This window comes from Leucopleurus acutus, assembly GCF_964270905.1.
Source record: "Leucopleurus acutus genome assembly, chromosome: 1".
Taxonomy (NCBI): Eukaryota; Metazoa; Chordata; class Mammalia; order Artiodactyla; family Delphinidae; genus Leucopleurus; species Leucopleurus acutus.
In genome coordinates this window covers 167,587,930-167,615,837 of record NC_139142.1, presented here as the reverse complement: position 1 = coordinate 167,615,837, position 27,908 = coordinate 167,587,930, and the positions used below count along the sequence as shown (strand labels likewise).

At 47.2% G+C, this 27,908-nt stretch overlaps 1 protein-coding gene across 3 annotated transcripts; it reads left to right on the top strand.

Moving 5' to 3' along the window:
- Positions 1–2,515: 2,515 nt before the first annotated feature.
- On the top strand, positions 2,516–27,470 carry CPEB1 (cytoplasmic polyadenylation element binding protein 1; the record flags this gene model as incomplete). 3 transcript variants are annotated; one of them, XM_082852674.1, is made up of 10 exons in its annotated part: positions 2,516–2,707; positions 14,344–14,570; positions 16,325–16,577; positions 18,919–19,032; positions 19,348–19,401; positions 20,330–20,466; positions 23,653–23,851; positions 25,148–25,242; positions 25,847–25,927; positions 27,360–27,470. In XM_082852674.1, the coding sequence occupies exons 1-10, from the start codon at positions 2,554–2,556 to the stop codon at positions 27,468–27,470; spliced, it is 1,425 nt and encodes a 474-aa protein (XP_082708800.1). In that variant the 5' UTR covers positions 2,516–2,553. The 3 variants fall into 3 exon arrangements, with proteins under 3 accessions (XP_082708800.1, XP_082708799.1, XP_082708798.1); XM_082852673.1 differs by having other exon boundaries at positions 19,348–19,437; XM_082852672.1 differs by having other exon boundaries at positions 19,348–19,452.
- Positions 27,471–27,908: the final 438 nt, after the last annotated feature.

Below are 27,908 nucleotides of genomic sequence, written 5' to 3'. Positions count from 1 at the left end.
GTGGAGAATGTCTGGATAAAGATAAAAAGGTGATGTCTTAGTGGAAATGCTGGGATTAAAGGGAGAGAGTTACACTGTATTTAGATCTCCAGGCTCCTAGATGCTTGTAGCCATTTGTTTCTAAATGGACTTAAACTGATGTGCTGCTCAGGCCTGGGGTCTTTCTGCTTGGGTTTGGAAGTTCATGGTAGTTGTATAGATCAGTGCTACTCAAACTTTTATGTGCATTAATATCAACTGGGAGTCTTGTTAAAATGTAGATCAATTCCATAGGTCTCAAGTGGAGTCTGAGATTCTGTGTTTATAACAAGCACCTAGTGATGCTGATATTGCTGGTCTGCTACACTGTAGTTTGGGTAGCAAGAGTATAGGTGATTAGATTCTCTCTGCCTGGGGCATGAGGGTACCCATATCCACAAATGCCCTGATTTTAGATGGGGAAGGGAGGAACGATTGCTTCTAGTTGTAGGTGTGCTCACATTGTGGTGGAAGGGACTACATAGATAGCTGGTGTAGGTGGGGAATAGGTACTTAAATACGGATTTTTTAAAGGAAGCATTGTGTTTTTATGATTAATACATATGGATTATTTTTGAAGTATATCCTTAGCTTAGGGGAAGGGTGGACAGAGAAGCAGGAGGGAGTGGTCTGGGGTGGGGGCAACACCAGCATGGGTGAGTTCTTGCTCAGCCTGTGCAGTGGTGAAGAAGGCTTTGATAGACACAGACAGGGAGCTGGCAGAGTATCTACAGCCAGACAGGAATAATGTGGATGGATGACACAGCAGCAAAGCTCTTAAAAAAAAAAAAAAAAGCCAAGGGGAGGAGTCCCTCCCACAGACTGGCCATTTTCCCCCTCTAGGCTATGCCTGAGTGCCTGTGGACAGAAGGGTATACTCAGGAGGCTCTGGCCAGCTGTTCCTGTGGATAACAGCATTATCCTCCACTCTGCCCACTTCGTAACCCTGTCCTGGGCGGTCCCAGGTGGGCATGCTTCCCGTATCTGGTTACTTCTTCTTGTAACATGGGAAAACAAGCAGGGTGGAGTGCTGCCTACCTGGTCTAGGTGCGAGCGGCCTGCTTGCTGAAGCTGGGACCTTCGCTTTACCCTCCTTTCTGAGGAAGAAGCCTTGTGACTGGAGGGCATGTTGGAAAAGGACTGATGCAGGAGAGTATGTTGGCAGACAGGAAATGGCAGTTTCCAGAAGCTCTGGGCAGAGCTGGACTTGGTGCTGGAGCTGTGAGTGGTCACCGAAATAGGGCTTTGGTCCTGGGCAGCACCCCTGAGAGGGGGCCTGGGCAGCCAGAGGCATCAGTGATCCTTACAGCTGGCCAGTGTATCCTGAGTGCTCCTGGAAAAAAGCAAGAGAAACAGTATTGACAGAGACAGGTGATGTGAACTCCTGCACATGGGGTTTCTGATAAGGCATAGTCCTGCTTCTGAGACTGTTTCTCTTATTTCGGTCTGTCAGACACTGTTTTGGGAGTGTTTCCTCAGTCTGTACCTACACTTGCAGGAGGGAGGAGCTGGTCCTGCTGTATCTGCTCGTGATTGATGCCCATCCTTTTTGGGGTGAGGGAACTTGGGAGCAGGGAGTATCCTAGTCAGGACAGATCTTACTCTGGCATGTGGGTTGCCCAGTGACTCCCCCTCCCCCTGCCGAAGCTGACCCCCTTTCTCTGATCAGCTGCTCCTGACAAGCCTGGAGCACCAAGTGTTGTTCCCCAGGGTCTGAGTGTACAGTGTTTTTCTGAAGGTTGTCCCATCCTTAGTGGTAAACACTGCTGTGTCAGGGTACTGCTCAGGGGCCACTTGGAGCACGTAGATTTTTGCTAGCAGAATTGTGAAGCTTTGCATCGGGCTGCAAAACCAGGGCTTGAGCAAGCAGCTGGAGAGAGTCCAGGACTAGAGTGTTTTTGGGTTTGGGGGGTGGAGAGCAGAGGGAGGGAAAGGGAGGGGCAGGAGGGCAGAGCTACACAAGCAGGCAGTCTGCTGCTTTGGCTTTGCTGTCGGCAGAGAGGACTTCAGTCGTGCCTGAGGGCCGCTTGGCCACTGTTGCTGTAGACCGGAGGGCGCTGCCTCGCAACCCTGACTTACCGGCACTGCACCCGGACTGTTCCAAGTAGCTGTTGTGCTGTCTTTTCCCTGGGAGGCAAGTCTCCTCCCTGTCGTCCCCTCCTGCTCCTCCCCCGTTCTGTGAGGGATGATGCCGCTCTCTATTGCACGGCTCAGCCGGCTGATGTCACTGGCAGCGGGAAGCATCAGCAGCCTGATCACATGCTGGCCCAGTCTGTAATGCAGAGGGGATAGGGGTGTGTATGTGGGGAGGGGGGCTGTATGGCAACTGCTCTTCCTCTGATACCCCCAAAAGTGCAGGGGCAGCGGCTGCAGCATCCAGCCAGCTTGGATGTCTGGTCCTTGAGCCTAAGGAAACTATTATTAATATTATTTATTGTTGATAATACTGGGGAAAACAGCCCTTAACTCTGGGGTTCTGCTGTCCTCCTGTCCAAAGCAGACTTCCAGGACTCTGAAGAAACAGTTACAAGCAGGATGCTTTTCCCCACCTCTGCGCAAGATTCTTCCCGTGGCCTCCCAGATGCAAATGACTTGTGCCTTGGCCTGCAGTCCCTCAGTCTCACAGGCTGGGACCGACCCTGGAGCACCCAGGACTCAGATTCTTCAGCCCAGAGCAGCACACACTCAGGTGAGTGCCAGAAAATGAGTTGGCTTGGGGTGGTGGTGGTGGTGTATGGGGTAGTGAGTGAAGATATCCACAGCAACAGTTGTTCTGTTCACCTTTGCATCTCCCCCCCTCCCCATACAACATGGAGCTGTTTTGCAAAAGATGGAAATGCTGGCTGTGAGTGTGGCAGGACAGATGGTTGCTTGTAAAAGCAGGCATGGCTTTTCCACTTACCCTGATAAATTCCCTGGAGTTGTTGGTCTGTACCTGAGGTGGCCCCGAGAAGGGTCCACAAGGTGACAGTCTTATGCAGAAAAGATCCAGCTAACCCCCTAGTGCCCAGGCCTGTCTTGGAGATGATGAAGCAAAACACTTTTAGCTGGGGGAGGGGACTTAAGGGGCTGATTACTGGATGTCCAGATTCTATTTCTCAGTGGCTTTTAAAACTAGGGAGCTATGTGTGAAGGATGGATGGTCCCTGAATCATGGCAAGGGAAGAATTTTAACCATAAGTGAGGCTGGGTAATACTGGGATATTGGAATTGGCTTAACATAAGGTTAAGAGCATTGATCCTGGAAAGGGGTAAGCAGGGTAAGTGGGGTGGAGTAACTCTCAGCTGCGGAGGCTTTTCTTTTTCTTTCTTTGTGTTAAGGGTGACCAAGTAGATGAAGGAAGAACCACTCCCCTTTAGGATCCCTTGTCATCTTGGAAGGATTCGATGGGGACAAGTTGAAGGGGCCTCTTGGCAACCCCTTGAACTGCTTCTGCTCAGACCTTCCCATTGCCCGTTTATTTCCCTCTTGTGGTTCAAGGGGGAGGGTTGGCCAGATGCAAGGCTTGGAGTATTCAGGAAGAAATGTGAACTTAAGAAATACTGTAACTATACATAAAAATCTATGTATTTCGCTTTATGTAAATTATACCTTAATAAAAGAATATTGGCAGCAGGTACTTTAAAAAGATGGGAAGGGGGGGTGGGGGCGGCCATTTGCTGTTGGTGCTGACAGTGGGGTTCACAGAGCCTGCCATCCTTCCTTGCCTCCCATCTCCAGAAGCTGGCAGTCATGGCAGCAAGGTACTGTCTTGTTGATTTCTCTGGCCTCCACCCTGTTTGGCGCAGGTCTTTTTTTAGAATGCTTTGCAGAGCCTGGGACTGTTGTGTCTGTTGGCATTTTAATGCCCGGTTTTTTGGTAAATCCCATTTGATTGGGGGTAGAGGGTGGATTTTTTTTTATTTGACTGCAGGTGGGGCAGAGCTTCACCTTAGTTGAGTTGAGGTAGAATTTCTTGAAGTACCAGCCTTTAGCTGACTCAGGTTTTTCCCTGGGCTGGGAAGTGTGGTGTCACTGTTTGGTATCCTGTGCCTGGAGATCTTGGCTTGGAGGTAGTGGTAGTTTCTTTTATGTGGTATTCCGAAGCCAGCCGGGGGGTGGGGGGGGCCTGTGAAGCTGACCTTGTCCCCACCCTCACTGCTCTATCTGAGCAAAAGACAGGGAAGCCCACCCAGGAGGCAGGCACGTGTCTGTGGTGATCAGTGTTTGACCAAGACAGTGTCTCTCACTGGTATCACGTTGGGTGTGGCCCTTATTTGGCTCTGGTTTCTCTTAGCTGCAGGGTTCCTTCTGAAATGTATTATAACAAATAGAAATGCAGGAGGGGCCAACTTGGGGCTTGGAGAGGGCCTGAAAGTCATTCTGAAATTAGGCTGTTAAAAAAAAAAAAAATGGTTTGGGCCCAGCCATAATTTCCTCAGTTTCCCCACCACCTGAAAGGCCTGTTTGTAGTTATTTGTCTCTGAAGTGGGGATGGATTTACTTCTCCATGTTCTGTGTCAGGCACTTAGGTAATAAACACTACATGATTTTTTGGATCAGGGAGGGCCTGTAATCTGTGGCCCTGGCATTCATGGGAACCCAGAGAGTTGCCCCATAGGTGTGACTTAGCCAAGGGCAGGGTTAGTGTGTGTATGTCTTCCTTTCCGAGGGTTGAGGGCGCAGCCATCCCTGATCCCCACGTTATCCTTGGGAGCTGTGGTGATGGCCATCTCTCTCCTTTCTCTGAGCTCTGGGCCTTCTTGGAAAGCCCACATGAGGGTGCCGCCTCCTGGAGTAGGACGCAGCCCTCCCACCAGCCAGCTGCACCCTTGCCAGCAATGCAGGAACATGCAGCCCACATTCCAGTGCCTACACTGCCTCCCCATCTGAAGACCAACTAGCTCAGTTTCTTCAGGGAGGGAGGAGGTGTTTCAACAGCTCTGGACAGTCTGGGAGTCATCACTGCAGACAGCCTGGTAGCTTGCTGTCTCTGCATGGAGCACCTGGTGCAAGCTTCTTCCTTGGCCCTGCTGGGGGTTATATTGCCCCATGTGGCTATGGGTTTACATCTGACCATTTTCCACAACTCTTTAAGTTTTCAGCAATGTGTAGGGGGCAAGGTTGGAGATAGCAGGACTCTTGCCTGAAAAATCTTGGCTAAATTCATTCAACAAATACTTGAGCACTGGCTGTGTGCCAGGCACTGAAGATACATCAACGAATAAAATTATTGCCCTTAAAAATCCCCTTAACTATCAAGGGGAAATAGATGAGAACGAATACCAAATGCAGCATGATAGTTGCTGTGCTTGGGGGCTTTCATTTTCTCCCTTAAGGATTTTTTTGGCATTGGGGCAACATTTCATTGGATTCTCAGCATGAGACTGGTACATGGAGACCTGTCTCCAGGGGCTAAGGTCCTTCTGCTACATGGATTTCATTGGCCTGGGAGGCCTGCAGGAAGACCCTGGGGTGTAATCTGTTTTCGAGAGTTGTGCCTGTAAGGCCAGCATTGGTTTGGGTGTGGTACTCTTGTGAGGTCCCTCCCTTCTAGACTCTGCCTACCCCTAAGGCCTCATCTCATGCTGGGAAAGGAGGCCTTCCTTCCCATCAGGGCAAGATGAATGTTAGAGGTGACCCCAGTGACATGTGTCTGGGGCTACCTTTGTCTTACTTGCAGTGTCCTAAGTCTTGTAATGGAACAGGAGGGCTATGAAGGCTATCCTCAATGTCCTGGGATGGGGGAGAGAGTGACTAATCACCATTTATCGACTACTTCCTATGTGAAGTATATCACATGATTTAATGCTTTCACAGTCCTGTGAAATGGGTACTATTATTGTTCCTATCTGAAAGATGAGGAAATAATGCTCACGGAGCTCGTGAAGTGCCAAAAGTGAAACAACGACCAGAATTCGAGCCTGGGTTTCTTTGATTCCAAGCCTCTTATGCTTCCTATCACACCTGTGTTCCTGTGGGCAGAACCCTAACATGCTGAGCAAGAACACTTCCGGGAAGGTATCTCTGTATATACAACTCCAGGGCTGTTCAGCCATGATGTTTTCCTTTGCTGAGGGTCCCTCAAGGCTAGGGCACGAGACAGTTCTGACTCCCTCTTCACCCTGAGTCTCAGCTCATCAGCTGTGCCTCCCGTTGCATTTGTGTTCCTGCCTTCCCCCGGTGACTCTTGCATGCAGCATTACTCAGCAGGAAGTGGGGTGACTGAGAACCTACTTTAGGGGACCTGGAAACAAGGACTCCTAATGAAGGCCTTGTGCAGAAGCCCAGTGGGCAGACCAGACGCTCAGTCTAAGGATGCCAGAGGACATGTCCTGTTTCCTCCCACTCTCCTTAGAAGTCCCTTGGAGATTAACCTGTTCACCCTCTTTGATTTCTGCCCTAACCAGTGAAGAGGATGTTCCCTGTGCTTTGTCACTTACAGGCTCCCCATTGGTCTGCAGGCTGAACCAGCCTGGGCTGAGAGGGGAGTCTTCAGCATTTTGCTTCTGCTTCAGCATTTTGCTTCTGCTGCTGCTCTACTTCCAAATAACCTTTCTGAGGCAACGTTCAAAGTAGGGTTGGGTTCCTTCTCTGTGGAACATGGACTTCTGGGCCCAAAACAAGTTCTCCTGCAAATCTACCTCAGCTGTCCAAGTCTTCACTGCTTATATTCCCAGTATGTAGCACAGAGCCTGGCTCCTGTCTTTTTAGTAAGTATTTACTGAGTGAATGATGAGTGCTGAGTTAATTCCGGGTAAGTTTGAACTACAGAGTTCAGACAAAGTCTCTTTCTCTTCTGCTTCCTACTTGTGTTGATCATCTGGACGGACAGATGGTTCAGTGATCAGTATCTCTGAGCCCTCATAGCTTTTAGGGCATGATGATGCATTTACAGAAAGTTTTTTTCATACACGGGAGCGTGAATTCTGTCACGGAGTCAGGTAGTCTACTGAGGAGAATAGTTTTTAGTGCAGAGAGGAGGGAGGGCCTGAGGAGCAGTGTGACAACGTGGTACCTCCTAGGTGAGAAAGAAGTTGAGGTGGTTGGGTCCAGGGACCGAGTATTGCTGACCTTACATGGGACTTGAGCATGTCATTTCTTCAGGTTAATGAAACTTGTCCAGTGATCAAGATCGGGGAGGAAGGCTATGTCGGGTACCACCTTGGACCTGTGGGATCCAGAGTTGGTGGAGGGAGTTCAGACTCGCAGGATCACCGCCTGAGTTGGGGTGTGTTGTAGAGTTGCAGGGTTGGGGTCATAGGCAGAGAGCGTTGTTATACCTGCAACGAGTGCTCCTCACTTACGCCTTTAGGTAGATTTTGAGCAGGCAACCCAGGACCAAGGGTTGGGATAGGGAGGAAGGGTTCCAGGTGCAGCCTTGTGTCTCGGGCTGGAAATAATGGCTCCTGGTCTGGGTTCTTCCCATGATTACTCCCGTTAGACAGACTATGATGTCTCAGGCCTGGGCTCTCCCTGAGCTGAGCTCAAGCTCAGTGTCTTGCAGTGCAGGCATCCGGTGCCTGGCTCCTGCTGCCATTGCTGCTGCCGCCATCACTCTTGGGTGCCTTTGTACTCTTGGGGAAGGCTTCAGAAAATTCCAGCAGTGACTCAGCTGTAAAACCCACAGGAGCTGGCACAGAAGGGTGAAAGTGGAGAAAGTTATCAGTCTAAAAATATTACTGCTGATTTGGTCTCTTGTACCCTCTGAGGTAGCATTAATGAGCTGGAACCCTCTGCCAGGTCCTCTTCTCCCCGTGACTTCCGTTAGAACTGTCTGTAGCTGATGCGGATTCCTGCCGGCATGTGAGTGGGGATGGGTGCCTGTGCTCCAGGGAGAGCATACTGTTTTTCTTAGTCACTTTTGGAAGATAAGGATTTGCCGTACACTTGGCCACCAGGGCTGGAGGCACCTGGTAAACCTCAGACTTCCTTTGATCCCTGAGTTGTAGAGGTCAAGATAGGAGCAGAGCAAAGAGGTCAGGGCCTTGGCCACCATTGAAAGGGACTATGGGACTTCTCTCCCACACTCTCCCCCCGCTTAGTCCATCTAGGTTAATACTCGACATCTGACTTTGATGAAGTTCTATGCCGTACGATGGGGAGTGTCGTTTGAGATCGGTCACTGGCCTACAGCATAAGGAACCTGTCACTTCCACTGGATTTTGGGTTATATGGCTTGAAGAGTGTGTCTTCCCAGGAGGTATACTTTATACTTCAAGTTAGGAAGACGTGATTGCTCCTTCCCTCCTGATTCCCAGCTGGTGGGAATCAGTGCTCCTTACTCAGCAACCTTATATAGGGGAATATAGTCTCATGGGCTGAGCTGGGAGCAAGACAGGCTCTGTCTCTTGAAACGAGGTCCCACCTTTCCAAGAAGCCCACCGTCTCTGCTGCTTTCCTCCCTTTGATCTGTAGATACTCAGAGAACTGCATAGCCAGGTCCTTTGTGAGGTTGGGCTATATAGAGGGACAGTCAGGTCACTGTAGGGCATCTGGCCATGAGTGACAGTTTCCAGAACTTGGCTCCTTCTGTGGGTTGAAGAAACTATCAAACCACCTAGAAAATCCTTGGCCTCTTGATACAGGTTTTCTTATCTTCCCTGTATCTTCTAGTCAAACTCCTGTATTCTTGGCCTCTTCCAATTTAATATTTGCAGGAAACTGATGTGGAGGTGCTGATGTGACCCAGGTGTGTTAATTCTGGTACACTCTGATGTTTCATGTTTGTCTGACAGCACTGCCCCTTTCCCGTTTTCCTGTGTGGTTGGAATTAGTGTTCAGTGGATACTCTTCCCTGCTCCTTGTATTTGAATGTAGAAGTATATTTCAGTGGTTGTGAGGATCCCAGGGAGAGTGACTCTCTTCAGCCTGTATCTATATATGTTTAGTTCTCTTTGAAGAAAGTATTTGAAACTAGTGGAAGGAATAGTGTCACAAATTTGGTATGGCAAGTAACAGTACTTTCAGCCTCTGTTTTGGTGATGGGCTGGGCTGGGATGAACTAAGGTTTTTTCCCCTCTAATTCTGAATAGCATCTCAGTCAACACTGTGTCCTTAAACTGAATAACCTTGATAGAAGGGGAGTAGCCTCAGTGAGCATACTGGCTCCTAGGGATATGATACTCCCTTTCTTTCAGTACTATTCATATTCAGCAAGCGTTGATCACCTGCTTTCTGCCAGGTGTTGAGCTAATTACTGCTGGAGTGGGGTGGTAAGGATGGCCCTTGGTGTGCTTGGTTAAGAAGGCAGAACTTTGTACCTATGTGTGTCTGCAAATATCTGTGCAAGTGTTTCTGATGCTTTAAAAAGCTTGTTTAAAAGAAGATGATTTCTCTTACAGGTAGAGACTCCAAAGGTACTCAGTTACCATTTTTTCCCCCTGGGATTCTAGTCCCTATTGGTTGTGCTTGATTTCTGTTTTCTGGTCGGATCAGTTGCCTTGAAAAAGGTGAAGAAAGTCAAATGGGCATTGACTGGTTTTCCTTCGGTCACAAAAAAATTTTTTTGTTTGGAAATTTCAAATTTACAGAAGTCACAAATACAAAATAAAAATTATACAAAGGTTACTTGTATTTCATTTATCCAGATTCTCCTGTTGTTGACATTTACCTCATTTGGTTTATCATTTGCAATTCTCTCTCTATATGTATATCTCTCTCTATAATTTCTTTCTGTACCATAAAGAATAATGTTCTAACGTACATTCATGTACAGCAAAAGCTATGAACTTCAGTCAACTTAAAATTGATATAATACTCTCATTAAACTGTTGTTCATATTCCAGTTTTCTCTGGTGGCCCAATAGTGTCCTTAATAGCACTTTTCTCTCCTTTGTCTCTTAGCAGTTGTCTGCCTCAAGCAGTAGGCCCACGCTCTCTTTGTATTTGCTTGATACAAGCTTACAGAGTTCTTGTCTTGAATGCTTTTCACAGTGTTCAGCTTCTTTCTGGCTGTCACTTTTCCTGAAATTATTATCACAGTCCATGCCAATTTTTTTTAATATTAATTATTTTTCCTGGTTAGGTCTCTTTCCCTCTCTCCTCTCCTCCAGCACCCCCTCCCCATGCTGGTGGGGGTCGGGGGGGTTGGGGGGCATGTTTCAGAGGTCAGACTCTTTGGGAAGTGTCCTACATAGCCACCTTGGGTTCTTTTTTCCTCCTGTGTATTAGTTGCCATCGTCCTGCAAGAGGTGTATTTGAATAACCTACAGTTTTTTAAGTCAAGGAAATAATTACCTACGAAAGGTTCTGGAGTGTGGTAAGGGGACTGATTAGAAGCTTGAAGTAGCAAGCCTCAGATTTTTCTAGATTAGTGCCTCTCAGACTTTAATGTGCACACAAATCTCCTGGGAATCTTGTTAAAATGCAGGTTCTGATTCAGTAGGTCTGGAGTGGGGCCCAAGATACATTTTCAATGAGTTCCTGGAGCAGCAAGGTCCTAGAGAAGTTTTAAGACCTGGATGATTTAGATCCCAAGGTATTGACCTCTGGAACCCGAGATGGCTTGTCTGTAGTTGATGGTCTTACAGGAATTTGAACAAAAGAGAGGTGTCAAGAACATGAAGACAAGAAGATGTAAAGTCCTGAGTATTTAAAAAAAAAAAAAAAAGTAGGGAATGGTGTGTTACAAAGGATAAAGCAAGGAATCAGAAAGAGTTGGGTCCCACTCTGTCACTAATAAGCTGACAAACTCACTACAAACACTTGCCCTTTAAGCCTTGGTTTCCTTTTGTTAAGATGGGGTAATAATACCCACTTCTTAGGATGCAGGGAAGATTATTTACCTAAAGTGCTTCTGACACAGTATCTGGCATATACTAGATGTGCAGCATGTGGAAGCTGCTATTAGTGAATGGTCGGAGCTTGACTGCACCTGTTCCAGACTGGAGAACAGATGATTGACCATGAACTCTGAGCACTTAAGGAAGTGGAGTTCATTAGTGGCCATTGTGGGTTGTCATGCCATTTTCTTTTTAGACGGGCTTATTATCAGATTAGAGGAGTGTTACAGACATAATCGCTAGCTTTGACACAGGAATTTGACAAAGCCTCAAGATATACCTTTGTGGGCATGTCAAAAAAAAATTGTAGGTTAGTTGAGGTAGATGGATTTGTGGGTGTTAGAACAGATGTATCAACACAGTCATGAATACAGGTTGTTGTAAATGAGAAAGGTGGTCTATACTGGCACCCATATTGCTTTTTGACTCAAAATACACTATTTTAAAATCTTGGGTAAAGACGTAGTTACTGTGGCCCATATTTATCCTCCTTGATGCCCCCCTGACACAAGTCCTTTGGGCCAGCCACCTCCTTGAGCGTTTTTCTGCATCCTGCTTAATGCTGTGTTTCCCTGACAACTCTTGGAGCTCTGCTGTGCCACCCTTCCTAGGATTAACAAACTGCCCTTTATCTTGTTTGTCTCTGGCGAACGCTCCTGCCAACTTCTGCCTCCGCTGAAGGTTTTTTCCTTCAGGATGTCACTTTCTCAAGTGGAGGCTGCATGTTCTCCCAGCCTTATCTACCTCAGGGTCATTCTTTTTGTTCTTCTTACCAATTCCCCAGTCCTTTCCCTTTTCTGAAGATCTCAGTATGTGTTTTTTGTTTGTTTTAACCCCAGGCCCACTTGTCACTGTGGGTCTCTTTAACGTCCACGTGAATGACCTATCCAGTATTTTAGCCTCCACACAGTCCACCTCAACCACCTGTGGTCGCACACCCTGGACCGCACCGTCCTCAGGACTTTGGACTTCACTGTTCCCCTCTTCCTGTTTCTCCTGTCTGCCCCTCCCCTCCTCTGGTAGCTGTCAGCACATGGCCGTTGCTGCTTCTCCATTTGCTTCCAGCATCTTGACTCTCTCCTGTCTTTCACCTGTAATGCATGACCCCTTCTTCATCTCTGTTGCTGGGGACCATCAACCCTGTTGTCTCATTTCCTCCTTCACACCCTCTTTGGGAAAAACCCGCAGCCCTGTATGGGTGCAGTGTCCACCCAGGTTCCCGACGCTGCTGGAGAGAGTCACCCAAGTCTGATTTAATACTCAGTCCCAGCCGGGCACTGGGTACCGGCACTGTCCTCCCCAGTGTCCCTGCTCAGCCTCCTTGGCTGTCCCCATGGCAGCTCCCCAGTATCTCCCACTTACCTTCAGGATAAAATCTAAACACCCTAATTTGGTTTTCGAAGCTCTCTGTGATGTGATTGTTACCTCATCATTCACCGCTCTAACCTTGTTTCTGTAAAATGTGAAGAAAGATGAGGCCCTCTTAGGGCAATGGTACCACTTTTAAGACCAATACATGTGATATGTTAGTTTTCACAGTGCTTTTTTTTTTTTTTGACACGTCTTGCAGCACCAAGTAGGAGCCTGGAATAAATCTTCACATCTCCTGCCCTCTCAGGGCGTGAATTCCAGGGGCTTGGGCTCGGTGTTTCATTGAGGTAGGGGTTTGTCAGGAGTATTTGAGAAATTTGACAAAAGTATTTCTGATGGGTGTCAGAATCTAAGCGTTGAGGGACACTTAGTTTCAGCATACCTGTGCATATTCAGTGCCTGTGCTTGGGAAACTGCTTTGAAAGTCCTAGTTTTAAAAGAATGTTTCCTTAAGAAAGGAAGTCATAAACTAAGTAATAAACTCCTTGCTGAAGATGGTAAAGCTCCCCCCTCCCCAGCACACATACATGTTAGACTGGCTAGATTTAAAAAACCAACCCTACTGAGTGTTGGCCAGCATGTGGAGGGTCTGAAATTCATCAGTGCTAGTGGGAGGGTAAAATGGTACATCTGCTTTGGAGAACAGTAGGACAGTTTCTTTAAAAATCAAGGATAAATAAACACAATAAAATAAACACATCCACACTATTCCCTGCATTAAAAAAAAAAAAATTGGTACACCTACCTTACTTTGAGCTGAGAGGGAGGTGGTTGGCCAACGGAGAGCAGGTTGGTCTGATCTTGCACGTACCCTCTGTCATGAATACCCTGAAAGAATGCTTTCACTTTGATTTCATGCTTAGAGAGGTTTATTCCTGCCTCAGGAGGCTCACCACAGCCCCAGCCAGACATTCAGGCTGACTTTCAGGCTGACTTGGACCCTGAAAGAAAACCAGCTTTGGTGACCTGTGTCTCACTCAGGTACTGGTGAGTAATTGTGAGGTAGAGCCAGTCACAGCCACCGTTTATTGAGCACTTTCATATGTAAACGCATTATTTTGGTTTCACCTCACAGCCTTTTTGAGGGGGATGTTTTCCCCTTTCTCCAGATGAAAAAACAAAATCAGATTAATATGCCTTCTTTCTTACCTAGCTTTGGTGCCACCATAGCTCCATGGCCAAAGCCCTCTTCCACCCCCTCCTCATGGATAAAAGGGTGTTTTGCTTTGCTTTGGATTCCTTATTTCCTCAAGGCCAAGTGTGGGAAAATGCTGCTCTCCCTTGCTGTCCTCTTTACCTCCCTTATCTTTCCTGGCCTCTGCTTCACTCTTTTTTGATGTTTAATATTTAAATATTGTGCACTGGGTACTGCTGTGCTGAGCACTTTCCATCTGCTGTCTTAATTATTGAACCCTCCTGACAATGTTATGAAATAGTTGGTATTCCACCCAAGATGCCATGAGAAAATGGAGACTCAGAGAGCTTCCCAGAGCACGCAGCCATAATAAAGGTGCGTCAGACCCAGGGTTTCACCCCAAGATTGTCGTAAGCCAGAGCCGGCTTAACCACAGCATCACTCTGCTTCCATCCTAAATGTGTGAAGTCCAAGGGTGCATAGAAGAGAATCTGCATATGCTAGAATTTTGCATAAAGGAATCTTTTAGATGAGATGGTATGTCATGCTCTACCAGACTTCTGGGATGTGCCATGAAGTTCTGTATTTTAGCTATGTAGTGTTAGAAAGGTGGGAGTTCCTGTAATAAACACAGTAAGGAAGGAGTATGGTTTGGGCTTCCTAATTGTGCTGAAGGCATCTCCTATGGCAACACGGGCATGTGTGTCCAGACATTAATAGCCGTTGTGACCAGGGTCCCCAGTGGTACAGGTTCCCAGATGCTGGCCCTGACCCGCAAGCCTGGGTGGCAGAGAGCAGGAGTTTTGCTGCTTCTGTTGCAGCAGGAACTTGGGTCTTCAGAATGCCATCCTGTCCCTGCCGCTCATGGACCCCGGGTGTCTGTCTGCTCGTTACACTCTTAACTGCGGCTCTGTCATGCTTTCGGTGGTCGTGGCTTGGTCCATCTTGCTGGGTGGCTGTGGGAGGGAAAGGCAAGGGCTCTTGGCTGGAAAGAAAACTAAGAGGTCATGAGACTTCCTTTTTATTTCCTCCCTTTTTTTCCCCTCTCTTCCTAGTATTGAGCATGCTCCACAATCCATTGGGCACTGTCCTGGGGAAACCCCCCTTGAGCTTCCTGCCTCTGGACCCCCTTGGATCTGACTTGGTGGACAAGTTTCCAGCACCCTCCGTTAGAGGATCCCGCCTGGACACCCGGCCCATCCTGGACTCCCGTTCTAGCAGCCCCTCTGACTCAGACACCAGTGGCTTCAGCTCTGGATCAGATCATCTCTCAGATTTGATTGTATGTAACTTGCTGCAGAGTGGTGTGGGGAGAGCACGTGAGCTGGAGGTGGGATGCATGTCCACTAGAACGCAGGCCGCGAGGTGGCATGATGGGAGGTGTGGAGACACGTATAGAACTTTCCATCCTCGACAGAATAGAGGGTGCCTCGTATACCCATTATGCGCATTGAGCAGTACATTTCAGGACCTGACCTGAGGACTCTACAGGTTATTCCAAGAGCCCTTGGGAAAGTTAGTTTCAAAAATAAATATGGGAGTCCTGGCAGTGTTCTGTTTCTTGACCTCCATGGGTGTTTTCTTAGCCTTTAAACAATATCATTTATGTACCTTTATGTATGATACCTCAAATATTTTAACTGATGATTTTAAGAATCACAAGTTAGTAATCAGTGGGGCTAGGGTTTTAATCCAGATCTGACTCCAGCTCTTTTTCAGAGGCCATGACGAATCCATGAAATAATGTCTCAGAGTTAATCTTTGCATCTCCTGCTCTGCATCTACAGCCACGTGTGACATGTGTGGCACTCGTGCTAAAGGGAGTTGGAAAGTGGATTACGATAGATGAGGAATAGGGGATATTAGAAGTAAATATATAGGAATGGCAGGGAGAAATCATCCTAAAGTAAAATTCAATTTAAGGTGCCTTCTGAGCCTTCTTCTCTACTACCAAAGCCACTGAGCTGACTGTTCAATGAATATAATGGCTATTTTCCTTCCCCCTTCTCTTCCGTATCCAAGACTGGCAACGCTGGTTGTTGCCATGTCCCATTCATAGCATGACCTCTTAGGGCCCACCTTGCCTCCCGCCAGTCTGTCCTAGGATATGAAAGCTGGCATTGGTGTCCCCACTCCTCCCTGGTTTTATCTGTTCAGGATGTGTTTCCAGAAAGGTAACTACAAGCAGGGCTCCTTTGATTCTCTGGGCTGCAGTTTTTATTCCCCTATAAAATGGGATTAGATGGGATGCTTATATATATATTTTATAATTCTTTTCATTACTTTATATGGGCCTTAGTCTTGGAAATATGCCTCATAACCAGCTTTAATGTTTTGGGATTTCGTTTAAAGAACTTTTCTCTGATTCCCACCCCAAAGGTCAATTGATGAAGGGGTATGAACAGACAAGTCACAGAAGAGGAAATAGAGGCAGTATTTGAACTTACAGGAAATATTCTATTGAGTGATTATTTTAGTTTATTTTTTGATAATGTGGTATCATTTCTGCCCACTTAAATTAGTAGAATTTAGAGCCTTGACACAAGCTTGTTGTTTTTAGAAACTTGTGTTCTCATACATTTCTAATAGAACACAGAACCTTCATAGAAAGCATTTTGGCATTCTACGTCTAGGAATCTGACCAGAGTACACACAAAATATGAAGAAGCTATGTTTTATTTAAATGTTTTTTAAATAAAGTTTAAAGCTTTTATTTATAATCCTGAAAACTTGCAAAGTATCTAAGTGTTTAACAGTAGGGGGAATAGGTCAGTGGAGTGTAGCTTGTTCCCTAAATAGAATATCATAAATTAATTAAAAATGGTTATGAAGACTGGCAACGTGGAGAAAAAGACTGAACTGGGGAGAAAAGAATTTGTTTAAATTATGGTATAAGGACAGCTAATCTTAATGCATAGGAAGAAAGTCTAAACGAAAATATATCAAATATTGATATTTTTCATAATTTCTATAGTGTGATTATTACTTTTGTAACAACTGTCCTTTAAAAACCTATCTTCCTTTTTTCTTCCCTAGTCAAGCCTCCGAATTTCTCCTCCCCTGCCCTTCCTGTCTCTGACGGGGGGTGGTCCCAGAGACCCTTTAAAGATGGGGGTTGGGTCCCGGCTGGACCAAGAGCAAGCTGCTCTGGCTGCAGTCACGCCCTCCCCAACCAGCGCATCAAAGAGATGGCCAGGAGCTTCTGTGTGGCCGTCCTGGGACCTCCTTGAAGCCCCCAAAGACCCCTTCAGCATAGAGAGAGAGGCCAGGCTACACAGGCAAGCTGCAGGTGAGTGTGGCTGTGGGCCTGCTGGGGGCCTGGGGCCTCGTTCTCGGGCAGTGAATGAAAGTGACCTTAGTTCACAGACTGGGGAACTGTCCACAAGAGGACTTGACTGCATGGTGAAGTCTGCTTCTGCACAGAGTGGTCCATTCTGAGGAGTGAGTGCTAATGCGGACACACTCGGTAACCCTTTTGAGGCTGAGCAGAGAGGAACAATAGATAATCTGGCACACTGGGTTGTGCCTATTAGGGGTTGGATCCATCTCTGACTTCTTCTCTTCTGTGGAGATTGTGCACTGCTCTCGCTTTTGATTCTTTTCACAGGTGCATGTGTTCAAGAGAAACCCTGGAAATGGTGCCTAGAATTTTGTCTCCCTCCCCCTTTCTAATTCAAAGGCAGGTCACGCACAACCCACGCTGGAGCTTCCTTCCCCAGGGCTGTCTGATTGGTATACACAGGGATGCACTGGGGGTGGGTGGTCCATTGTCAGCCTCCAAGGTAAGGGATGTCCCCAGGTGTACTGGTCTCTCAGGAACCCTTAGATTCTGTCGTTTAAGTTACCTTAAAATCCATTATTAAATCTGTTCTTCATCTTATACCAGTACTTGGAAGCAAATGAGCTGTATATGTCATTGTTTACTAGTGCTTCAGGGAGATGCTCACTGACCACTATTGTAAGGTTCTGAAATTGATTAAATGAATGTTCAGTTTCTCCATTCCCTTTGTTTCCATAGGTTTCAATATGTCTGTCTTTCTACTCACAGAGCTAGACCTGATCTCATTCTCCCTAGCAGTGCTCCTGCCCTATTTTAATGGTTTCGGCAATCTGTGTTTGTACTTTCTCTGTTGCCATTGTTTTCCTGTGAAATGACTTTACTGTGCTTTTGGATGAGGCCATTATATCGACTTCTGTTTTTGTTTGCAAAATATTGCTGATGGTGCCTAATTTCTTGCTGTAGCAACACATTGGGCCTATGCCTTTTAGAGAATGACCTTCCATGTTATTGTCCTGAATGAAAATGGTGGTTCATTTCATTAACTGTCTGCTCCAGTGCTGGAGGAGGAGAGTAAAATAGGCGAGGACTAGCCAGTTCCCACTAAGGTCAGTCTCTGATCTGGAAGGGCACGGACTGAGTGGGGACAGGATTAAAGACCAATACGATAGAAGGCCCGGTGGTGTCTCTTTAGGTACCATAACGATAGCTTTGGAAATGATGGGGAATTGTTCTGACTTGGAACAGTTGTGACATTCTTATCTTGGGTTGCTGGTGCTGGTTTTTATTGGCAGTGTCCTAACTTCTGTGAGTGATGAGTTCAGGGAAACAGTATAATGTTCCTTATTTGAACATTTGGAGAGAAGGTCCATTTGGACCAGTAAGCATTTAGGATGTTGTATGAAAAATTGTCCTGTTTACTTTCAAGTACAGGCATACTTTGTTTTATTGAGCTTCACTTTATTGCACTTCACAAATACTGCATTTAAAAAAAAATTTTTATTTTATTTTGGAGTGTAGTTGATTTACAATGTTGTATTAGTTTCAGGTGTACAGCAAAGTGATTCCGTTACACATGCACATGTATCTATTCTTTTTCAAATTCTTTTCCCATTTAGGTTATTACAGAATATTGAGCAGAGTCCCCTGTGCTATACAGTAGGTCCTTGTTGGTTATCTATTTTAAATATAGCAATGTGTACATGTCAATCCCAAACTCCCAATCTATCGATAACTGCATTTTGGTTTTTTTATGTACAAATTGGAGGTTTGTGGCAACCCTGTGTTGTCAGATGATGGTTAGCGTTTTTTAGCCATAAAGTATTTTTAAATTAAGGTAGGTACATTGTTTTTTTAGACATAATGCTATTGCACACTTAATAGACTACAGTATAGTGTAAATGTAACTTTTATATGCACTGGAAAACCAGAAGATTTGTGTGACTAGCTTTATTGCAATATTCATTTTATTGTGATTTGGAACAGAACCCTGCAGTATCTCTGAGGTGTGCCTATAATTACAAATTTAAATTAATTAGTATTGTAAGCAATGACTAGATAAAACTGCTTTCTGGTTATATGTTATATGTATGAAAATAGCTTGAGTTGTGATCATTTTTACCCTACACATCTGGTTTTAGACAGAACTAGTGAATTAGGGTTATCATACTGGGCTGACTGGTTTGGTGAGGTGTAAGTTTTCTTGCTTTTCAGAGTAGTCATGGCTGTTCTCCCAGGCAGCCAGACTAGGACTGCGGCCTCTCTCCTCCTTCCTGGATAAAAGTTCACCACAGAGAAGGGCAGTGACTTTGTTAATTCTTTGACTCCTGTTTCTCTTTGTCTTCTGCCAAAGCTGTGAATGAAGCCACCTGTACCTGGAGTGGCCAGCTTCCTCCCCGGAACTACAAGAACCCCATCTACTCTTGCAAGGTGTTCCTAGGAGGTGTCCCTTGGGATATTACGGAAGGTGAGCTCTGAGACCTTCTGCTGCAAGTGTTGAAGGTGGGGCATGTCTTTCAGGAACAAGAAACTTGGACTTGAGGCCAAGAACTGAACCTCTGCCTGGGCACAGGGTATTACAGGAGCAACTGTGATGGGAAAGGTGCACTTCATAGACTCCTACAGTGCTTCTGTGTCTGTTGCATACAGTTGTCACCTGAGACCAAAGGTCAATTCTGAGTTGTCTGTCAAGGAGGATGAGCCCAAGAGAATACTAGTGGCCCTGTGCCTTCCTCGGGAGGATGGTGTCTCAGTTTCTGTCATTCTTTTCATCTCTTTGCAGCTGGATTGGTTAACACCTTCCGTGTTTTTGGCTCTTTGAGTGTGGAGTGGCCTGGTAAGGATGGCAAGCACCCCCGGTGTCCTCCCAAAGGTAATATGCCTAAAGGTAATAAAGACATGGTAGGAGCTTTTTTTCCCTCCTTAGTATGTAATTGCACTGAGGGACGCTGGGGTGTCACAGCTGCATGATGATAACAAGGTTTGGGCACTCCACAGCACAGAACTTTCAGCTCTCGGCACTCCTTCTCAACCTCACACATCCTTCTGTTTCTTCTGAGCCAATGTTCCATCTGTCCAAACTCACACTGCGGTTGGAGCTCCCTGTGAAACGGCCTTGTGCACTTCCCTCCAAACCTGAACCCCAGCCGTTCCTGACCTCTCAAAATGAGGCGTTTGAAAAGCTTTCCTTTACTTGCCTTTCCTTCCCAGTACGTTGTTGCCTGACCTAATTCTGAGCTCCCTTTGGAGTTAGCAGGAATGAGGACCAAGCATCTGATTTCTCACTGGTCTGAAATGAGATCCCTTCCCTGTAGAAAGGAGCAAGTGCTATTTTCACTCTGCCCCATCTTCACTGAAAGTGTTCCGATGAACTGAGCCAGTGGTCTAACTAGGCTTTTAAAGGAATACCTCCATCCCCTGGCCCCAGACCTGTCATCGCTCCTGCCCCCAGGAAAGCCAGGCTTGCTGACCTGAACATGCTTTGTGTTGTGGGATAAAGAGCTATGTGGTAATGATAGGATCCTCTGTCCTACTTTGCCAATCCCTTCCCTTACTAGGGTGGGAGATGGTGTGCTTCTCCCTCCGTTGGCCTGGTTGTCCAGCATAGCAAATGCTTCCATTCAACAAGACTTTCAGGAGTAGGACAAAAACGTGTCTCACCCATAAGGCATCTTTCTCGGAAGAAACTCCCTGCCGCAAAACCAAGGCTGAGGAGTTAGCCACCTGAGGGATGTTAATGCAGTTTCTCCTTCCATTGGATATAGGGTATGTATATCTGGTCTTCGAACTAGAGAAGTCTGTCCGGGCCTTGCTTCAGGCTTGCTCTCATGACCCGCTGAGCCCAGATGGCCTGAGTGAATATTACTTCAAGATGTCCAGCCGGAGGATGCGCTGCAAGGAGGTGAGTTGGCACAGCGTCCTTTCTGGATCGGGTGATTGGCATATGAGGCAGCGGATTTCATGGGGTGGGTGGATACACAGGCTGCAGACAAGTATCCCTACTGAGGCAAGAGGGCTGCTCTTCTTGCCCCACGTTGAATACAACAGAACACTCTCAGCTGCATTAACCCCCCACCCCGCACCTTTGGGCCATAATGGTATGTATGTGCTTCTGCCCATGGAAATCAAACTGTCTCCCAGATCTCCTTCTATTCTAGCCAGTGCTTCTGTCCCAGACCTCTTGTCTTAGAAATGAAATTGAAATTAGCAGCTTTCTCTGCTTGGACTTAACTGAAAATCTACAGTTGTTTCTCCCTAGTCCTGCTCTCAGGATGTGCCTTCTCACCTCCTAATCTGTGGTGGGTAGACCCCTCTTTAGCCCACATCTATCCATGGATGACTTCTTCACTGCCATTCAGGGCTTTATTACTTACTATCTAGTTTCCTCCATCTGGTTCTCTCTCCTTAGGCCGTCTCTGGTATCAACCTCAGCATCGTGAGTCTCTAGCATAGAGCCATCCTGCCTGGGAGCCTCATTGCATATTCTTGGACCCTATCTCAGGCTTACTAAGTCAGTTTGGGTGGAGTTTAAGAATCTCCACTTTAGGACATCCCTAGTGGCGCAGTGGTTGAGAATCCGCCTGCCGATGCAGGGGACGCATTGGGGTTCGTGCCCCGGTCCGGAAAGATCCCACATGCCGCGGAGTGGCTGGGCCTGTGAGCCATGGCTGCTGAGCCTGTGCGTCCGGAGCCTGTGCTCCTCAACGGGAGAGGCCACAACAGTGAGAGGCCCGCATACCGCCAAAAAAAAGAAAAAAAAAAAGAATCTCCACTTTAACCAAGTTCCCCAGTGGTGCTAGTGGGTGGTGTTTGAGAACCACTTGTCAAAGGAAGTTTTGAACTCAGGAATCAGTGTTATTTTTTAAAATTTGGTTCCAGAGTACATTACTTTTGTGATACTGGATGAGATAATTAATATCATGAAACTTCATTTCCTCATCTATAAAATGGAAAATTGAAATGCCTCTTTTAGTAAGAAGATTAGCAGTTGCCAGGGGTTATGAGGGTAGAGGGGATGAATAGGCAAAGCACAGAGGATTTTGAGGATGGTGAAGATACTCTCTGTGATACTGTAATGGTAGATATATGCCATTATACATTTGCCAAAAACCCATAGAGTTACAGTGGTAAAACAAACCCCAAGTGTGAACCCTAATGTAAACCATGGATTTTGGACAATACTGACGTGTCAGGGTAGGTTTCCTGATTGCAGCAGGTGTGCCAGTCCTGTGAGGGGTGTTGAGAGTGGGGGAGGCTGTTCGTGTATGGAGGCGGGGGGGGGGGCGGTTATATAGGAACCCCACATTTTCAGCTCAGTTTTGCTGTGAACTGGAAGCTGCTCTAGAAAGTAAAGTCTACTAAAATCTGTAGGGTAATGGAGAAAATGCCTGTTTTATTGAGATAGTCACATTGGATTTAAAATAAATGATGCATATGACAAAGCTGGCTCTTTGTTCTACGATGTTTCCTGGTGTTCACATTTATTTTGTCCTCTGGCTGCGCACGGTGCCCCACAGTTTCCCTGCCTTCTTTCTTGCTGTGTGGAGCTCATGTAGTTATCACAACTTATGATGCTCTGGGACTTAACAACATGCTCCTTCTTCCCTATCCCCTGCTTTCACAGTGAGAGGCTGCCATTGCAGCACCACAGGCCCTCACCCTCCTCAGTGCCCTGCAGACACCTTCCTGCTCCTAGTCCCTCGTCACCGCATCGCACAGTGTTTGAATAGCTTTCTTTGATGCATGGGCTGTAGGCAGCTCTGGTTCTCATCTCTCTCTGACCCTCTATTTCCTTTGTGTTTCCCCCTCCACACCAGAGTAGTAGGTATTTGATTCCCCCCTCTCCTCTTCCCCGTGTCAGACAAGTTACTCACTTGTGTGGCTCTGCTCTTACCTTTAGACCAGACTCACCTCTCTAGTCTCATGTCCTACTGGAGCCCCACCTTCCTGTGGGGCCTTTCTTTGGCATGTCCTATAATTATAAACTCTTACTTTTAAGAAAGCTTGGAAAGTGTGGTGGCTGTTGGGATGTGAACCAAGATTGTGATACTTTCCCATGGTAATGGAAAAAGCAAGATGGGCTTTTGCATCTTCCAATGAAATTGGCTCCCCCTGGTAACTTCTCCCAGGCTCTCTCATCTCAAGGTTATCTAGGTCTAGAACCCATCAGACCTGATTCTTGTTTTCCCACCATGCCCAGGCAGTCTGAATTCTGCAGATTCTCCTGTTGAAGAATCTTCTTGATCTTGGCCTGTTCTTTGCCCAGTACCACCGGCCTTCTCCAGGTCTTCATCAGCTGTCCTGTGAACTACTGTTCTGCCTCCTTGCTGGTTTATGCCTCAGGTCTCTTCCTGCTTTGAGACCTTTTTTTTTTTTTTTTTAAAAAAAAAGATCTGCACAGATTAATCTTGCAAAAACACTTACTGATCATCTGTCAACTCACTTCATTCTGGAGCCTTCTGTCTGCTATGCCAGATTTTGTTCCAGGCTCAGGATTTGGAAGCAGAGGACATGGTCAATTCCTGCCCTAGTGTCACTCTGCTCTGCAGAACCTCAGTGTTCTCCTGTGTGTGACTTTTCACACTACCTCTCTCCAGTTACTCCCACTGCTCCTGTCACAAGCCCTGTAGTGAGCACATTGGGCCAGTAACCATCTCATACAGATACCTTCAGCATCCCTACCCTCTGTCCTTCAAGCTCCTATCGTGTCGTTCTCTGTGAATCCTTCCTGTCCCAAGGACTCTAGACCATGCTGTCTGTTCATCAGTGTCCATGGTCCTTTGTTGGAACCACATGGTTGAAGGTTGTAATAGTGCTAGGTTCCTGGGTATGACAGTTTGGGACTATTTTGCTTACTCTTCAGAACGGGTAGACTACTACTCTACCATTTTTTTAAAAAACCATTTTGGACTCATGGACTCAGTAAAATTCAAGTCTAGTTGTGTTGGGGTGAGGGTGGCTTGCCGAGTACCTGTGTGCCTGGGACTGTATGGGGCTCAGCTTAGCATCTCCAGAGCATGTGCCTCTCCATACGAGAGCCTTTTTCTGGCTCCCTACCAGGGCTGATATACCTTTGGGTGGTTTTTAGGTACAAGTGATCCCCTGGGTCTTGGCCGACAGCAACTTTGTTCAGAGCCCATCTCAGAGACTTGACCCCAGCAGGACGGTATTCGTTGGTGCTCTGCACGGGATGCTGAATGCCGAGGCCCTGGCAGCCATTCTGAACGACCTATTTGGTGGTGTGGTGTATGCTGGGATTGACACAGATAAGCACAAGTATCCCATTGGTAAGTGTCCCATTTCTGTGTGGGAAAGCTGGGTGGCCCCTGGGATGTAGACCAAGATTGCGATACTTCCCTATGGGAGTGGAGGGGGAGACCTGACTCAGACCTGCAGATCAGCATATACCAGCAGTATAGCATCTTTTTCTAGATAAGCCACCAGTACTGACCCCTCTGTACCCATCCCTCTCCCACCACTTCCCTTGAAGGGGAGAAAAATTGATAGGAGATGAAAATGAAACAGGAACTTTGGTTGGAAGCTCAGAGTTAACAGCCAAACCAGTCTGAGACAGACAACAGGTAATATTTCATTAAAAGGCCAGGACTTTCCTGAACTTGCTTGGTTTCCTTTGTTAAGAGGCCTTGAAAAGCGGCCTTGTCTAGGGTCAGAGACCACGTGAGGCTGAAGGAAGACTCTGGGTGACTCAGCCAACAGAGTATGGTCATGGCCTATGCTGTCCTAGTGTAGGGGAGTCTGGGGGCCTAACCACTGGGTTTTGGTCAGCCCCACTGGGAAAGGAGGGCAGTTTCCCAGTCGTGGTAGAATAATCTTAGTGGTGGGGTTTGGAGGTGGAGCAGAGCCTCAGCTTCCTGATCAACACATGGCTAATCCACCTTCCCACATGCTTCTTCGTCTGCCCACCCACACAGAATCTGGTCAGGAAGGAGCATCTTGTGCCTTTCAGTGCCGTACCGCAGATTGAGAACAGGGACTTCAGAGGCTGCAGGGGCAGAGGCGGCACTTGGCAGGATGAGGCTGCTTCCGGCTCCCCTGCTAGGCTCTGGAGTACCTCCAGGCCAGGAGGGCCTTGACTGCTGGGCCTGCCTTCAGAGAGGTGTTCTGTCTGCATCTTGCTTTCCACTCTGAACCCTTGTAACCGTGCCTGTGCATCTGCTTACACGGAGGAGTCTCTTCCCTCCTCCTTGTGGTCAGGAAGTCCTCCCCCCATTCCTGAGGGGGTTGTGCCATCATGGTCTACAGCTACACTGTCTGATACAGTGCCACCAGCTGAATGTGACTCTGAGTGCTTGAAGTGTGCCTAATGCCACATGTTGAAATGATAATATTTTGGATATATTGGGGTAAAGAAAATTAATTAAAATTAATTCCACTACATTTTTCTTCTTCATTCCATTCCATTCATTAAATGCGGCTACTAGAAAACTTAAAATTACATAAGTAGCCCACATTATATTTCTATTGGACAGCACAGCACTGATCTAGGAACAGGGTTTCCTGAGCGTTGACAAGTGGCGTTCGGGAGAATTTGGCTGGAAGGTAAGTTTTCCTGTTTTTCCTAGGGTCTGGTCGCGTGACTTTCAATAACCAACGTAGTTACCTGAAAGCAGTCAGTGCTGCTTTTGTGGAGATCAAAACCACCAAGTTCACCAAGAAGGTGAGTGGGCTGGTCTGTACCCTCACTCTGGGCCATCTGAGAGGGGTCTGGGCCAGCCGCTACCCAGGGCAGGCCTGAGACGGAAGCTGTCCCTGTGCTGGATATGCTTTGGGGAATGAGCCAAGCTTCTGAGGACACACTTGAGGTGAGGTTTGGGTTTGGGAGGGGCCTGGTCTTGGTCTACTCGGGGGGATGGGAGCTTGGGACTGTTGAGCCTCCTCAACATGTGGGGTGCCTTCCTGTGCTGTGTTATTTGGCCAGCTTTGCAAGGCAGCCTGACTTCTGTTCTCCAGCCTGACCTGCATTTTCTGATTGCTTACTTGTTGCTGGATGATAGAGTGCCATGGTCCGGTTTGCCGAGAAGACCAGGCAGTAGTGTGTGTGGTTGCACACACTTTGTAGAGCCAGCCTGGCAGCTTCTGCAGTTTGGGCACCTGCCGTCAAGGATCTCTGTACTCTCTGCCTATAGTTCTCTCTGGGCCCCCCTTAAAACAGGAAGCCCCCTGTATTCATATGGATGGCCCATGACATGCCCTTCTCTTCTGGCCCATTTGGCCTCCTGGTGAGAAGCAACCACTTCATTATCCTGTTTTGCTTTGTGCAGGTTCAGATTGACCCCTACTTAGAAGATTCTCTGTGTCATATCTGCAGTTCTCAGCCTGGTCCTTTTTTCTGTCGAGATCAGGTGAGTCCCCTGGGCACTTCAGATGTTTATAAAATCCCCGCCTTCAGTTAAAGATTGTCATGTCTCATTTGTCACATGGAATGTTGGAGTTCTCAGGTGCCTCGCGGTTGTCTTAAGAGCATAGAAGAGGCAGCAGTAATGTTTGCTGATGATTAGACCAGAGACACACTTGACCCAAAACTGTTGGGAAAGCTCGTTGAGTCTTGATACTTTGGCCTTCTCCTTGCCTGGGATGTTGGTTTTCAGTGTGGCACTATTGGTAATGGTGATTTTTGAGGATGATAGGAACCTGCTGGGCGTGGTCAGCAGTACCTATGAGCCAGGCACTGTTGTTCTAAGTCTAAGGCCTTCTAGATGGATTTTCCCCTATGCATGGAAGCTTGCTTTTTTTTTACTTCTGAACCTCTGGACCTTTTTTGATATTTGTACCTGGTTTGTACCCAGTTGTCAGAAGCAGGCAGAAAGCAGCATGGCAGTTTTTGTTGAGTGTTTCTGGGTGGTGGAGCACAGATCTGGATGTATCTGGGCAGTGCTTCTCATAGTCTAACGTATATACGCATCACCTAAGGATCTTGTGTAAATGCAGATTCTGATTCAGTAGGTTTGGGGTATGGCCTGAGATGCCTTGTTTCTGACAAGTTTCCAAGTAGTGCCAGTGTTGCTGGCAACAAGACAAGTTTGGGATGTGTTCGAATACTAGCAGTGCATCCATACTTAGTTATTTTTGCAGTGGTGCTGTCACTCAGGTTTGGAGTCTCTGGGTAGACAGTAGTTAAACTGAGGCTGCAGAATGAGGATATGAAGTGAGTTTGGGTTGCTGGGTAAAGCCGGAGAATAAGTGTATCTCTGAATAGCCTCTTCTAGCAGGCTTTTGTGTGTGTGTATATCTTCCACAGATGATCCCCATTTTTAGATAATGGCTCAGAAGTTTAGTGGCTTGCCCGGGCTTACACAGCCAGCGGGAGTGTGGGCCTGGGACTGAGGTAGTGCCCAGTGACCTCTCCTCACTTAGTGTGACGAGGGAGCCGTGCTGCCCGGCATTAGGATCTGGAGTCACTGTCTTTAAACGTTCTCCCATGTTAGCAGGCGTGTGCTACAGCTGCTCCATAGGAGGTGGGAAGGGCAGGGGACTGGAAGAGCAGCTGTGGTGCTAAGAGGAGATGAGGGAAGCTGGCACAGTCTCTACACAATAGGAGCCCAGCATGCTGGATTAAGTCTGGGCACCCATAGAAACAGGCAGTGGATTTGCCATGGTTTGGTCAGGCCTCTGTTGGGGATGAGAGGGATCCCCAGGACCATCTCTTCTAACCCCACAGAGGCCATCAGGAATCCCCCACTTGCTCTTGGGCAGAGCAGGCAGCTCATGCAGCTGCCCCCCTGGCTGGTGCTGACACAGGCCTGGCTTCTCTCTGTTTTTCTCCGCTCCACCCAGGTGTGCTTCAAGTACTTCTGCCGGAGCTGCTGGCACTGGCGGCACAGCATGGAGGGCCTGCGCCATCACAGCCCCCTGATGCGGAACCAGAAGAACCGAGATTCCAGCTAGAGGAGCTGGCCTTGCCCGGTGGCCTGTGGCGCCTGAGGCTGGCAGGTCAGGCAGTAGCCTGCACCACCCTGCAGCCACTGGCCACCAGGGAGCTGGCTTCCCGAGGACAAGGGAAAATCGTAGTCACCTTTGCACTTGCTGAATCTGTCTTTGTTTCTGCACTAATTAATGCACAATGAGTTTTGTCGGATTTTGTTTTCAGGGGGTGTACCAGGGCAAGGACCCTTAGGCTCACCCTCCAAGCGACTCTGTAGTTTTCCCAGATTTTAGTTCCTCATTTTGCCGATGAAAAAGCAAAAAAGAACTACGTGTCCAGAAGGTATTGACACGATGCCTACATCTAGGTTTATTTATTAAAAGCGCTTTTTTACATTCCTTGCAATACTGATGGTGATGATGTGCAGGTCTCATTGGTTTCATTCTTGCAGTTGCCATACA